At 33.3% G+C, this 13733-nt stretch overlaps 2 protein-coding genes across 2 annotated transcripts in view; one reads left to right on the plus strand and one right to left on the minus strand.

The window, feature by feature from the left end:
• Positions 1–384: 384 nt before the first annotated feature.
• LOC131936338 (endothelin-converting enzyme 1-like) lies at positions 385–11834 on the plus strand. The gene is made up of 11 exons (XM_059293273.1): positions 385–722; positions 1521–1667; positions 1767–1940; positions 2261–2400; positions 2579–2646; positions 3629–3833; positions 5826–6049; positions 8047–8224; positions 8727–8882; positions 10704–10884; positions 11320–11834. The coding sequence occupies exons 1-11, from the start codon at positions 542–544 to the stop codon at positions 11817–11819; spliced, it is 2154 nt and encodes a 717-aa protein (XP_059149256.1). The 5' UTR covers positions 385–541; the 3' UTR covers positions 11820–11834.
• Positions 11835–12423: 589 nt separating this feature from the next.
• LOC131936351 (phospholipid-transporting ATPase ABCA1) overlaps positions 12424–13733 on the minus strand; it is a 33871-nt gene continuing 32561 nt past the window's right edge. The window contains exon 30 of the mRNA XM_059293287.1: positions 12424–12868. Coding sequence (XP_059149270.1) covers positions 12701–12868 — 168 coding nt within the window. The 3' untranslated portion in view covers positions 12424–12700. The remainder of the gene's footprint in view (positions 12869–13733) is intronic.

The raw sequence follows: 13733 nt of genomic DNA on the forward strand, positions 1-13733 counted from the left end.
AAATAGTACAGTCATTGAGAAAGGAATTTTAATAGTCACCAACAGCTGTAACTTAAAATGTATCTTTCATTCAGTCAGTTCCTGGGGTATATGGTACCCACCCCTCCACATCACTGAATTACTTTGCACACGAACTGAAAAATTCATACATATTTCAGTGTTCACCATTGCAGATTCGTCCCAGTTGGCCTATATCTACGTTCCTCTCGGGCATACAAAAACAAAACAGTCTCAGATTTCTTTGGTTGCGTCAGTGTCTGTTACTTAATTTACATCTGCTAATCTCCAGACAGGGCGTATTTGTACTGAAGTTACAAGCATGCCTGTCATTGGCTGTAATTGGAATTGTACAATAAAGTAGAATTGCTGGTTCGGTCTTAACTAATACGTTGCTGTTTTATACATATCAAGGATTTAATTTTCCCTGTGTTACAGAAATTATAAATTTTGGAACGCTTTGAAATTTTGATACATTACTTTACGTGTGTGTTGATTATTTTTTTCACGTTTAGACAAATTTATCAAAAAATTAATTTTCAATATGGATGACGAATTTCAAACACGCATGACTCTGCCACTGTTTAGCAGTTTCAGCACGATAAGGAGATACACTTTCAGTAAAATGGAAATCATCCTCGGAGTGATCGCCCTTTCCTTGTTCGTTCTATGCATGACTTTGATGGGTCTTCTGGGTACAGCCAATAGTAAATTAGACGTTCAAGGTAAAACTATATTCAAATAAACGACAGAGTGGCAAGTTGAAGCTCATTTTTTTTTGTAAAACATGCATGTCACATTAAACACACACACATATATGCATATATATATATATATATATATATATATATATATATATATATATATATATATCACATACATATATATATATATATATATATATATATATATATATATATATATATATATATATATATATATATATATATATATATATATATATATATATATATGTATATATATATATATATATATATAGCTGCATTCCTTTAAACACATACACACACATATATATGTATGTGATATATATATATATATATATATATATATATATATATATATATATATATATATATATATATATATATATATATATATATATATATATATATATATATATATATATATATATATATATATATCACATACATATATATATGTGTGTGTGTATGTGTTTAAAGGAATGCAGCTATAGATAGGGTAGACCTCTGAGATTTTAAAAAAGGACATTTTTAGAGAGAAAGTAATGTGTCGCCTGCCATTACACCGCTCCACCTATACCAGCTTCCCCCCCCCCCCCCCCCCCTCACCGCCCACCATCTCGCCCGCCCACATTCCGACGTGTTAAAATTGTTTTCTTTTCTACTCTATAAAGTCGAGTATTAAACCGCTGAGTTGATGACTGACACACTACCGAGCGGATTTCTTTAAAGCTCAAAAACTAAGTGTGTGCATTGAAATGTAAGTCATGTCTCTTTGATGCTGGATATTATTTTTGCTAGATGACCACGTGTGTTTTGATATCGGCTGTATGGAGACGGCCACCAGGGCCATGGAACTACGGAACAAAAGTGTTGACCCGTGTGAGAACTTCTATGAGTACGCTTGTGGCAACTACCAGAACGTGGAGCATTTTTATGTCGACGGGCGTAAGCGAGTTTTTATATAGTATCATCTACTTAGTTATTGTCATACATATTTCATCAATAAACTGACAACTTCATAATGCATGTATTTTAACCATTCAGAAATATCATCTTCAAAGCGAAGTGTGCAGTTGGATATGCTGAGACAGAATGAAAATAGAGTCCTTGATCTTTTAGAAAAGCCCATTAAAAAAAACCATGACAGTTCATCTGAACGTAAGGTGAAAGAATTCTTTCGGGCTTGTAACGATATAAATAGCCGCAAGAAAAACAAAGGTAAACTCCACCCACAAAGTTTTACGTTCAATTTAAATGAACAATAATACGAATATTTATTATATATATATATATATATATATATATATATATATATATATATATATATATATATATATATATATATATGATATTTTATTTATAATGGATTCGTTTTGTGATATAAAATAAATTGGAAATTATATTTATTGTGCTTCCTGCATATGGGATAACGAATAACCTTCAAATATGTGTTTTTCTCTGTCTGAAAAGTTGGTTAGAGTTATTTACATTTGTACACATAAGCTATACCCCCCTCCCCTCTTCCCCACCCGCCACAGGAACACCAATAGTGAGGCAGATAATTTCAAAGTTAGGGGGCTGGAAACTTCTGGGAAATTGGAAGCCAGACTGGGATTTTAACGATGCACTGCAGAAGGTTCAAACTGATTTACTGGTTGACCCATTTTATTCCGTTCACGTAAGTTCTTTTAACATGTCTTGTTGATTGGTTTTAAAATATACATTTTTATAAGGCTAGTTAAATGTATCATTGTATATAAACATTTATATAAAAAACAAAGTATTATGATTTACAAAAAAATATTTCATTTATGATAATTTATAAAAATCAAGCACGACTCTTATACATATTATAGGTTTTCAGTTTTGGAATATATGTGTACCCACTTGATGCACTTTACAGAACTTATCATCGGGAAAGTTGGTCTGTATCTGATTCATAGTGATACATTTGTTCGAAAACTTGTAATAGAATAGCTCTTGTACATGTCCACTTTAGACGTCTAAACATTACCTGACTGTTAAACTTCAATAACTTAAATGCAACCGATTATAACAGGTATACATAAACAAATGACATCAAGATATATATATATATATATATATATATATATATATATATATATATATATATATATATATATATATATATTCCAACAACTACAAACGAAAACGATTTATTTCAAACTAGACACGTTGGTAAAGATCTGATGACAATGCAATAAGTTTAATTAGTTTTTAGACTATTAACATACAATTTTCTAGATAAAGAAACCTTTTTGAGCGATTACAAACATTTGGTTAACACGAGTTTTAAATTTGCGATGTGATTTTATTCAAACTAAAACGTATTAATTAAATATTTGGACCTAGATTGATTTTATTCTCAACCCGTTTGTTAACAATATCGATTGTAATTGAGATAAATCTCTTAAACTACTTTTTTAGAAACTAAATTTAAGAAAAATAGTTGTTGTCCAGTGATAATTCTTGAGTGAGATTGGTAAAAGTAAAGTTCCCTTTCAAACCTGACGGTCTATGGGGCAAGTGAAGAGTTCACTTGTTTCTGTAACCTCGGCATATGAAGAGATGGAGATTGGTATGGTTACAAAAAGTCCTTTATACTTCGTGTATGTAAAACGGCAAAATAAGACCGAATTTCATGTGAGTTTTCAGCACGATTAAAATACTTTCTCTATACTCAGCATACAATGAAGTAAAAGGTGGAAAGTAATTTTATAAAAAACTTTTTCATGCACTATTACTTAAAATTGTTGGCATTGGACATATATATTAAAGAACTAAACTTTTTAAAAATTATTTTTAGAAATTTTTATTTCAGTTTTATACAATGCTAAACATATTAAGCATGATTTACTTGCTAAAGATGGACCCTCTTTCTGTAGGGTAAAACACAAAACCTACCGCACAGCCTACGGTATGTTCATTAGAAGAGTGGTCACCCATCTAGTTAACGACGCCATCAGTGCCAACCTGACACAGAAAACCCGTGTACACAACGCTGATGTTGACGAATTTATAGACGATGTTTTCACTATATTCAATGGTTCGGTAGCACCTGAAAAAACTGTCTACCAGCGATTTAAGAAAGTAAGTACTTACAAGTACAAGATATATATATATATATATATATATATATATATATATATATATATATATATATATATATATATATATATATGTGTGGTGTGTGTGTGTGTGTGTGTATATATATATATATATATATATATATATATATATATATATATATATATATATATATATATATATATATATATGTATATATGCATAGGGGAGATAAATAGCTAGACGCGATCACCATAACAGTCTAGTGAGCTGTAGTTCACGAATGTTTACAATCGTAGAGCCGGTCGATCTAGTGAAGGCTTTTAAGGACAGTTAATATAGCTTTAAAATGATTTCAAAGTAAGGGGAGGTAACAAGATCTGTTTGATTTGGTAGCCGTCGTTTGTAAACTGTAACCACGGACGGTTATTTCCGCTAAGGATAGGGATATGAGGATAATTGTCTTTTAAAGGAAATATGTTTAGTTGCAGCACTAGTTGAATTTTATTATGAACTACTAAACAGTAGAAAAATAAAACAAATATTAAAAGCATCATAAAAGCTTTGGTTGCTAAAATATATAAAAGATCTCATAAGATTTCCAAGCCATTGTGAGAGACAGTAAAAGAGTTTTATTTTTTTTATTTTCAGTGCATTTGAAAGCTTGATATTAGAAATGTTTTCTGTATTTTGTTATATTGCTTTTCTGCAAACGGAAAGATAGAAGTAAACATAGAGGATATTTAGGAGAGGCTTCTAAACTGTTATTGATTAAAAATAATAATTAATAAATAGTACGTTCAGTGTATAAAACCAAAATAGGCAGTATTCAAAATTTCCGTGTTTTACCTACCACATTGCACTTTATCAATCCATGCTAATAGTATAATTATTCTTTTCCAACATCAAAACAAACTTATAAAAAGTATATATATATATATATATATATATATATATATATATATATATATATATATATATATATATATATATATATATATATCAAGAAAGAGAGTGAGAGTATGAGTAAAAGAGAAAGAGAGTTAATCTTTTGAAATAGACAAGTATTTGAGGACAAATGTGCGCAAACGTATTTATCTTTATTTTATATTTTTAAAAATAAAGTAGCTGTTTTTGGACGTTATGGTTATCCCTTGACAATTTGAATCTATAAATTCATTGTTGATTGTTTGATTGAGATGTTGTGTCAAAATGTGTGAGCAGCTTGTCAGTATACTATTTTTTCACCAACAGAAACCAATGCAAACGGTTTAAAAAAAGTGTGTTAAATAAATTGTTTATAGTGACATTAATCATGTTTACAATATGAGGCTGTAGAAAATGAAAGCAATATATATATATATATATATATATATATATATATATATATATATATATATATATATATATATATATATATATATATATATATATATATATATTATATTGACAACACCCAGCATTTTGCAAGTCTATTTTATATGTTTTTTTTTTCTTTGTACACAACGGTTGTGTTTTGTTTTAGTCCTTATTTTTTTTAGCTGTGTTTTGAATTATTTTCATATAAAGCGACACGTTTCCGTAATTATACGCTTATCTGACTGTGTATGTTTGTCTGCAATTTAATCTAATTAAGAAACAAAGTATGTTAGCCTGAAGGTGTCGAGTGCGATCTTGGTTCCGGAGTCTGGTGGACCTGCCTGAGTCCACCAGCTGTAATGGGTACCTGAATTAAGTTAGTGAAACAAACGCAGCTGGGCATGGTGCTTACTACATTATCCTCATTGAAACAAATGAACTCTACTTTGTCCGCCCCATGTGTCTTAAGCAGGAACTGGAAAAGATGATGATGATCATGGAGAAATAAACACAGCTTGTTTTAGCTGAATGAACTAAGTCGTTTGTTTCTAAAATACACTTCAAATATGTCTTGAGCCAGCAATGCTCTTATTATATATTATCTAAAATTTCTCTTTTTTACTATTCTGTTTACTATATGTATAAGTATATTTCTAGGTGTCATTAGGAGAGCTAACTAACGTCACTGAGAACCACATTAACTGGGTCAAGCAATTGTCCTACTTTTTCAACAACGACTCGGTTACTAACGAGACCATGGTAACATTTGACAACGAAGCGGAAATCCACTTATTGCGTAACCTGATGACTTCCCTTCCTGTCCAGAACCAAAACAGAATTCTGCATAATTATTTAATTTGGTGCCTTGTAGAAGCCTACAGGTTCGTATCTGTAACAGACTGTACGTAGGGTCAGTGTTTCTTCCAGACTTTTTCTCCGGGGGGGGGGGGGGGCACTTGAAATTTTCGGGGGGGCTGTAGACTTTCTTCGGGGGGGGGGGGGGCGGACACTGTTAAAAGTATATATTTTCTATTTAAATTATATAAATTTCATTTCGTTCGGGGGGGGGGGGGGGGGCGGACACTGTTAAAAGTATATATTTTCTATATACATTATATAAATTTCATTTCGTTCGGGGGGGGGCGGAAAAATTTTTTTCGGGGGGGGGGGCTCGTCCTGGAAGAAACTCTGCGTAGGGTATATAGTATTTATATTGTATTTAGTATGAACTTAGTATGGGAGAGGAACACCCTTGCTTACGGAAGGACTGTTTGAGCGATTGGTCATGTTTTTCCATGCTTTTTGTTGATCTCTCTCACTGTCGTTGGGGAGAGAATAGGGGTATAAGAAGGGGGATTGGAAGATGGACCGGGGTGCCTCGGTAGAAAAATGTAAGCTGTTACTACGTCAGTTCGTTTGTGGATTGTTCCTGTATTATTCCAACTGTGGGTATATATTAGTGCTTGTCTCAACTTCAAGGTGTACAAAAGTGTAATAAAGTTACCAAGTTCAACAAAGAAGTGTTACTCTCACGCTTATATCACGAACCCACAAACCAGTGTTACCAATCATTTAGCACTGTTACAGTATCTTTTAGAAGCAAAATCACCCTTGTGTAGGTTAATGACACATTACTCTTCTTTGTTGTTCATTGCATCATTGAAGAGGATATTCTTCGAGTCATGTAAAACACCTGTAAACACGTTATGCGCCGTATGACATGTTGAATCAAATTAGAGACTTCTTTACTCTCTGTATTTGCTTCCATAGCCAGTGTCCACCAAAGAACAATCTACAAGGTAGTAGTTTCATTTTTGTGTTTCCTCCCCTTAATTTGTTGATACCCCATCTAACAAGCTTCGTCAGTCCGGGGTCCGAACTCGGGAATTTGGAGATAGCAATCATACGCTCTCCTTCCTGAAGCAATCATACGCTCTCCTTCCCGAAGCAATCATACGCTCTCCTTCCCGAAGCAATCATACGCTCTCCTTCCCGAAGCAATCATACGCTCTCCTTCCCGAAGCAATCATACGCTCTCCTTCCCGAAGCAATCATACGCTTTCCTTCCCGACATGTTTCGTAGGATTTAGATTTTTAGCCAGAGCTATTTTCAGAAATATTCCAGCGATATCACACAGAGAACTAATGTATAGTTAACACACACTTTAGTCTTATTTTAGTTAAGAGTTACTTGAAATAGCGACGTCAAGGTAACAAAAGTGTCAAGTAAAATATAACTTTATAAAAACCTCATATTTTATTCTCCATAAAGAAGCTAATTATAGCAATAAACGTGTCGGATACATTCCTTTTTAGCCAATAAAATATGTTGACAATGGTCTTTTATACGTATTAACTGATGAAAAAAAAAAACCACTGCACAATAGTAAGCATAGCCTATAGGTCTAAGGGGTCGTCCATAAATGACGTTACAATCGTAAAGGGGGGGGGGGGGGGGGGGGGGGGCTCCGTGCTTTTGTGACGTGGGTGATGAGGGGGAGGGGGGGGGGATCAGATGGTGTGACGTCATATTTTTGCATTAAAAAAAAAGCAAAGTTAGAAAACGAGTTTTAGCCGTTATTTCGCGTTTCAGAAAACGGTTTTAATAAATTGCAATAGGAATTGATCAAAATAATCTGTGTTGACAGTGTTCTGACACGATTTTGGAAAAAATATCGATGTTTTAAGACAAATGAAAACTGCAATTATGAGAGGGGGGTAGGCTGAGGTGTGACGTCATTTTAGGGGGGGGGGGGTGTCTGGATTTTTGTGACGATGTGTGACAGAGGGGAAGGGGGGGGTGTAAAAATCGTCAAAAAAGTGTGACGTCATTTATGGGTGACCCCTAAAATGTTAATGATGATCTATGTTTCAACAGGAAAGATTTATCAATGGAATATTTTAACGCTGACAGCGAACTGTACGAGCTTGAGACAGACCGACTCGAAGTTTTGAGTTTTCCCAGACTCTGTTTACATTCAGCCTCGTGGGTACTAACCCATGCTGTCAACTTCCTTTTTATCAAACATTATTTTAGCGAGGAACAGAAGAAAGCGGTAGGTAGAACGTTAATTGACTCAAAACTTTCATTGTTATTGCAATAGTTTATTTTTATTATAGTTTGGTACGGCAAGGTATCATTTTTCGATATACCTTTCAAACAAAGTTTACCATATAATAAAGCAACAAAGTGCATATGTAATCTTTTATTTTAGATATAGGTTCCTAATACCTTGTAATACTTAACACTAGAATTCTGTATCACATATCGTTGACAACTTGCAAGGATACATAATCTTAACACTACTCCATAATCTTAATAACTTAGACCTTAATTTAGCACTAACTCTTACACTAACCCTAACCCTTACTTTTTCAAACCATCGCAACAACAATTATAGATAAAAATGCAGCTGTAAGCATGTATGATCAAAATCATAATCTCAGATTTTAAAAATCTAAATCACAATACCCCAAAATATCAATCTAAAATTTTCAAAATCTCTTGGGGAAATTACCCCTTTTAATAATATGGTTATTGTTTACGTTTTTGTTTAGGCTCAGGAAATCGTAAACAATATAAAGCTAGCTTCAATCGCACAAATGGAGAGGGCTCAGTGGATGAGTGCAAAAACAATACAAGAGGTCAAGGGTCAGCTGGAGGCGTTTACTCTCCACGTCGGATACCCGGATTGGATGGGAAATCAAGAAAATGTAATTTCATTTCACTGTTTGCGATTTTAAATTTTTATATTTAACATTTTTAAATATAATTGTCATTACTGTGAATATCTTTTTTTTCTATTTTAAAAATAACATTTTTAATATAATTGTCATTATTCTGAAAATCTTTTCTTTTCGATTATAAATTGTCAAATTTAACATTTTTACTTTCTCGTATTTACGAAGTATAGAGAAAGTCTTGTAATCGTGCAAAAAAAATCAACATTTTTGCAAATCTCGACGTTTTACAGCTACCTGAGCCGGAAATCATAGTTTTGCATATTAAGTCCGTATGTCTGTGTGTGTGTGTATGTGTGTTTGTGCGCGCATGTGTGTGGTGTCTGTAAACACGATAACTTGAGTATCGTTACAGCTAGGTTGATGAAATTTCATATATAAGTTTAATTAAAATAGTAAATCCGTATAAATTTTTGAGCGATTTCCGATAACCGGAAGTGTAATTTTTTTTTACTTTGAATTTTTCAAAAGCCTATAACTTTAGTACTATTTCAGATAGATAAATAAAATTTCAAAAGTAAGTAAAAGATTTAATTCTCTACCTTCTGTCAAATTTTGATTAATTTCTGTTGATCGGAATTAGTAATGAACGCTATTTCCGATTTCTCAAAAATCGCATGTGAATTTAAAAAGTACTAATAATCGTCCGCACCATTATGCACATATTTGGCGTTCACTTGGTGTGCAATAGGTTTTTCTACGAGACTCTATTCTATTTTAAAATGTTTAAGTACTTAAAATGGATTAAAAATCATGTCTACATCCCGAGCTGCCATCCCCTGTTGTTTTATACAAGAATATTCGAGAAAGTTTAGGGGAGATCACTCCCGGTTTATTAAATTTATCATTTTTTAATATCATTATCGTGAAAATCTTTTCTTTTCGGTTTCCAGGACACATTTAGCCACCATAGAATGTACTTTCCACTTCAGTAAGTGGAATATTGCGAGGGTTAGGGTTAAGGCTAGGGTTAAGGTTATGGTTAGGTTTAGGGTTAGGGTTAAGGTTAGGAAAACAGTCAGAATCTTGTTAGTTATTTTTCGACAGTGCGTTTTTACTTCTCCCTCGCCCTTTCCTGTGTTCTTTCCCCTGAGTCGTCCATTTCTGCGCTGTTGCTGTAATTTGATCTGGCCTTATCATTTTCCGAATGCAACTGAAGCCTCTCAAAATTTCCGTTTCTCTAGTAACTTATCATTGGAAATGGTGTTGGGTTAGTGGATGCCTTATGTCCCTTATGTCCCTAGCACCAACATGCACTTAGTATGAAATAAATAAAGTGGCTGAATAGTAGCGGTGATTTTTTCCAGCATTCACTGCATTGGGATGAGCGGTGTTGAACCGCATTCGATTTTTATTTTGTATATATCCTATATAGAGTAAAATTGCACCCTCCCGGGGCCCCGCCCTTTCGAAATTAAAAAAAAAAAGATTTTTATTCCTTCCCCGATGTGTTTTAATCAAATCCTCAACGCGTCATGACGGTCGGATGAGCGGTGTAAAACCGCTATCGACTTTTATTTTTTATAAACCATATATAGAGAAGAATAGATTCGTGCCCTGCCGGGGCGCCCTCCCTGCAAATTTGAAACTTTTTCCACAGAAACCTCCCCAGGAGTATTCTCAACAACTTCCCAAAGTTTCATGGCGATCAGATGAAAGGTGTAGTAATGCATAAAAGACAAACAAACAGACATTCATTGCTTTATATTGCTTTATATATAGAGGTATATATGTGTATATATATATATATATATATATATATATATATATATATATTGCGATTCTTTCAACAAGATTGACGAAATGTACAAATACTTGCGGATCAATGTTAGTGACCACTTTGAAAACTTACTGGAGAGAAACCAGCACTTTATCAGAGTGAGAAGCGCTAATCTACAAAAACGTGAATCATTCGATTGGATAGTTTACGGTGTTTACTCAGCTCAATTTTCCGATTACCTTTACATCACAGCAGGTAATGTTGTTCATCTAAAATATTTGTCGAACATCATATTTAAAAAAAAAAAAAAAAAAAAATTAATCCAAAATGCAATCTGGTTTTAATTTGTTATTTTCAACATTCAACACAATTTGCTATTTCAAGATCCAGCACAATTTGTTATATTCAACAACCAACACAATTTGTTATTTTTAACATCAACACAATTTGTTATTTTCAATATCCAACAAAATTTGTTGTTTTTAACACCCAACACAATTTGGTAATTTCAACATCCAACACTTTCTGTTATTTTCATTATCCAACACAATTTGTTATTTTCAACATACAACACAATTTGTTATCTCAAAATCCAACACAACCGCAGTATAGCGGGACTAAAACGTCTACAAGGACGTACTCGCAAAAAAAAGATAAATACAATATTTGTAAAATTAATATTTTTAATAGGTGGTTTGCAGCCTCCAAGCTTCTCAATGAATCAGCCGTATTTTTATAATTTCGGCTCCATTGGTGTTGCTGCGGCGCTACTACTACGTATGAAAATCATCTTGCACGTTTTCGATGTTGTTCCGGCTTTTCATTGTATCCAAGATCTACACAGTGGAACTTCTATCGATGACAAGTCACTCGCTTATTATTCGACTATTAAAGCTTTTGTGTATTCAAGCAGCTTAAAACTTGCTTTGAATGGTTACCAGAACTGGCTCAAGAATCGAGGTAGTGAAGAGAAAATATTGCCCGGGATGGGTTTAACCAAGGAACAGATATTTTTTTTAGCACACGCACAAGGACAATGCTCTGTGGGGGGAAATGAACTGCACCCGTATCGAAATAACGATGAAGAGGAGCTCAATATGGCTATTGGTCAGCTGGAGGAGTTCTCTAAAGCATTCAACTGCAGGCCAGGCTCAAAGATGAACCACAAGGTCAAATGTAACTACGATTAGCATGACCACACACACAGACTTATATACAGACACACGTCCTCACACCAACTGGATCTGTGTTTTGTAGCTCCAATCACTTTTTCATTATGTTTAATTGTTAATATCGACTTTATTAGCCAATTGAATAATTTACCAAAATGTTTTCAATTAAGAAAGTAGCTTCAATATTCAGAATTATTTTTCATAAAAATCTCAAATGTGTCGGAACAATAATCTTATAGCCACGATAACTTTCGTGAACAAACGCCCCTCCTATAAATAAATTTCCGCGACGAAATCCCATGATTATTAAAACTTCTTTAAAGTTTACAAAAGAACGAAATAAATGTTGTTGTTAATAATAAGATTGGTAGTTCATTTTCCATGTTTATTTGTGCATTTATTATATTATATTATTTTTAAAAATCTTTGCAGTTTTATAAAATAAATACATTTATTTATTTAAACGTACTGTTTTGAAGTTAAATCGGACAAAATATAGAACAATACATAACAGATAAAGAGGAATGACTTATTTGCATTATTCGACATAAAACATATGATCACAGAAAACGTATTAACTCATTAGAACAACTGTGACAACTAGTGCATTATTATTTCATCACATTGTTTAGCGTAAACCTTTAAAATAAAATTATTCCTAGTATTATTACAAATTTTTATTTTAAAAACGTAAAAGATGTGTTTTTGTCAATGTGTGTTTTTTCTTAAATAATTCACAACGTAACATAATTGTGACGGTCCTTAAATTATAATTGGCCTTGTTTGAGTCCAGATCAAGGAAGTAACCTAGAAGGTCAAATAAATAAAGCATAGGTTTATCATCATGTTTGATTGAAAACAAAACTTTTAAAATAAAATAGTATTCACATCCAACTTATTCAGTCCTTCATGAGCAGCAAAAAGATCTGCTCTAGCGACGTCTGCTGGGCCGTGAAATGTTGAAGGTCAAAGGTCGACTTGGCATGTAATGAAAGCCTGAAGATTTCAGACAATCGTGCGGTTTCTGGAATTTGTAGGTGGCAGTAAGATGGTTGGTCGTTGAAAACCTTAGGATGGAGAGAGTTATGACTTCATAAAGAAATTGTAGGTGGGTAGTAAGAAGAATGATCACTGAAAACCTAAGGAAAGACAGTAATGACTGAGTATGCTACTTGTAATGACTAAGAGACGAGAATTTTAATGTCCAATTCTTATAACGATTGGTCTCTTGACGCCTGTGTCTTAACTAATCAATGCCGCAAAGAATGTCCATATTTTAGATGCTTTATTTTAGGCGCTTAACGCTTATGGCTAATTACAGTTGTTTTTTTTTTCAAACATTCCAAAAGCCATTTCGACACTGACTCGAGTCGGCGTGGGCGGGTCGGTCATTGTTGGCTTAACATAAAAGTCCAGGGTTCGAATCTGGGGCAGATGAGGCTCGATAGCTAGAGACAGCAACCCATCTAACAAAAAACTCCAAAATCAAATAACGGTTGCGTTGTAGTTTGTTCTTGATTGGACAAACGTTATGAAAGTAAAGCCAGAAATGAAGGAGGCTGGATTCGGAGTCAACAATTAGATTCTTAATACATAATTTTGTTGGAAAAAATCCATAGCAACATTACAATTAAGAAAGGAGAAGAAGAAAAGGAAAAGAAAAAAATGACTTCAGATGTGAATACCGTCCAGGATTTAGACCAGTCATTGCTATGAAGTAATAGTTTTACTTGTCGCTCTATTCTCAATCTGACTACATTTATACCAGGTATACTATTTGCTATTTTAAAAGAAAAACATTATCATACTTTGTTATAATTTTAGATTATTCCACCACTTAGGTGAGTCTTTACGAATAAATACTTATAAATGTAACAAAACTAATAAGATAGACCACACTCTGTCATATTTTCAACCCTAGCTCTATATAAC

This window comes from Physella acuta, unplaced genomic scaffold, assembly GCF_028476545.2.
Source record: "Physella acuta isolate Inbredline_101_S28 unplaced genomic scaffold, ASM2847654v3 ptg000175l, whole genome shotgun sequence".
In the NCBI taxonomy this organism is placed as follows: domain Eukaryota; kingdom Metazoa; phylum Mollusca; class Gastropoda; family Physidae; genus Physella; species Physella acuta.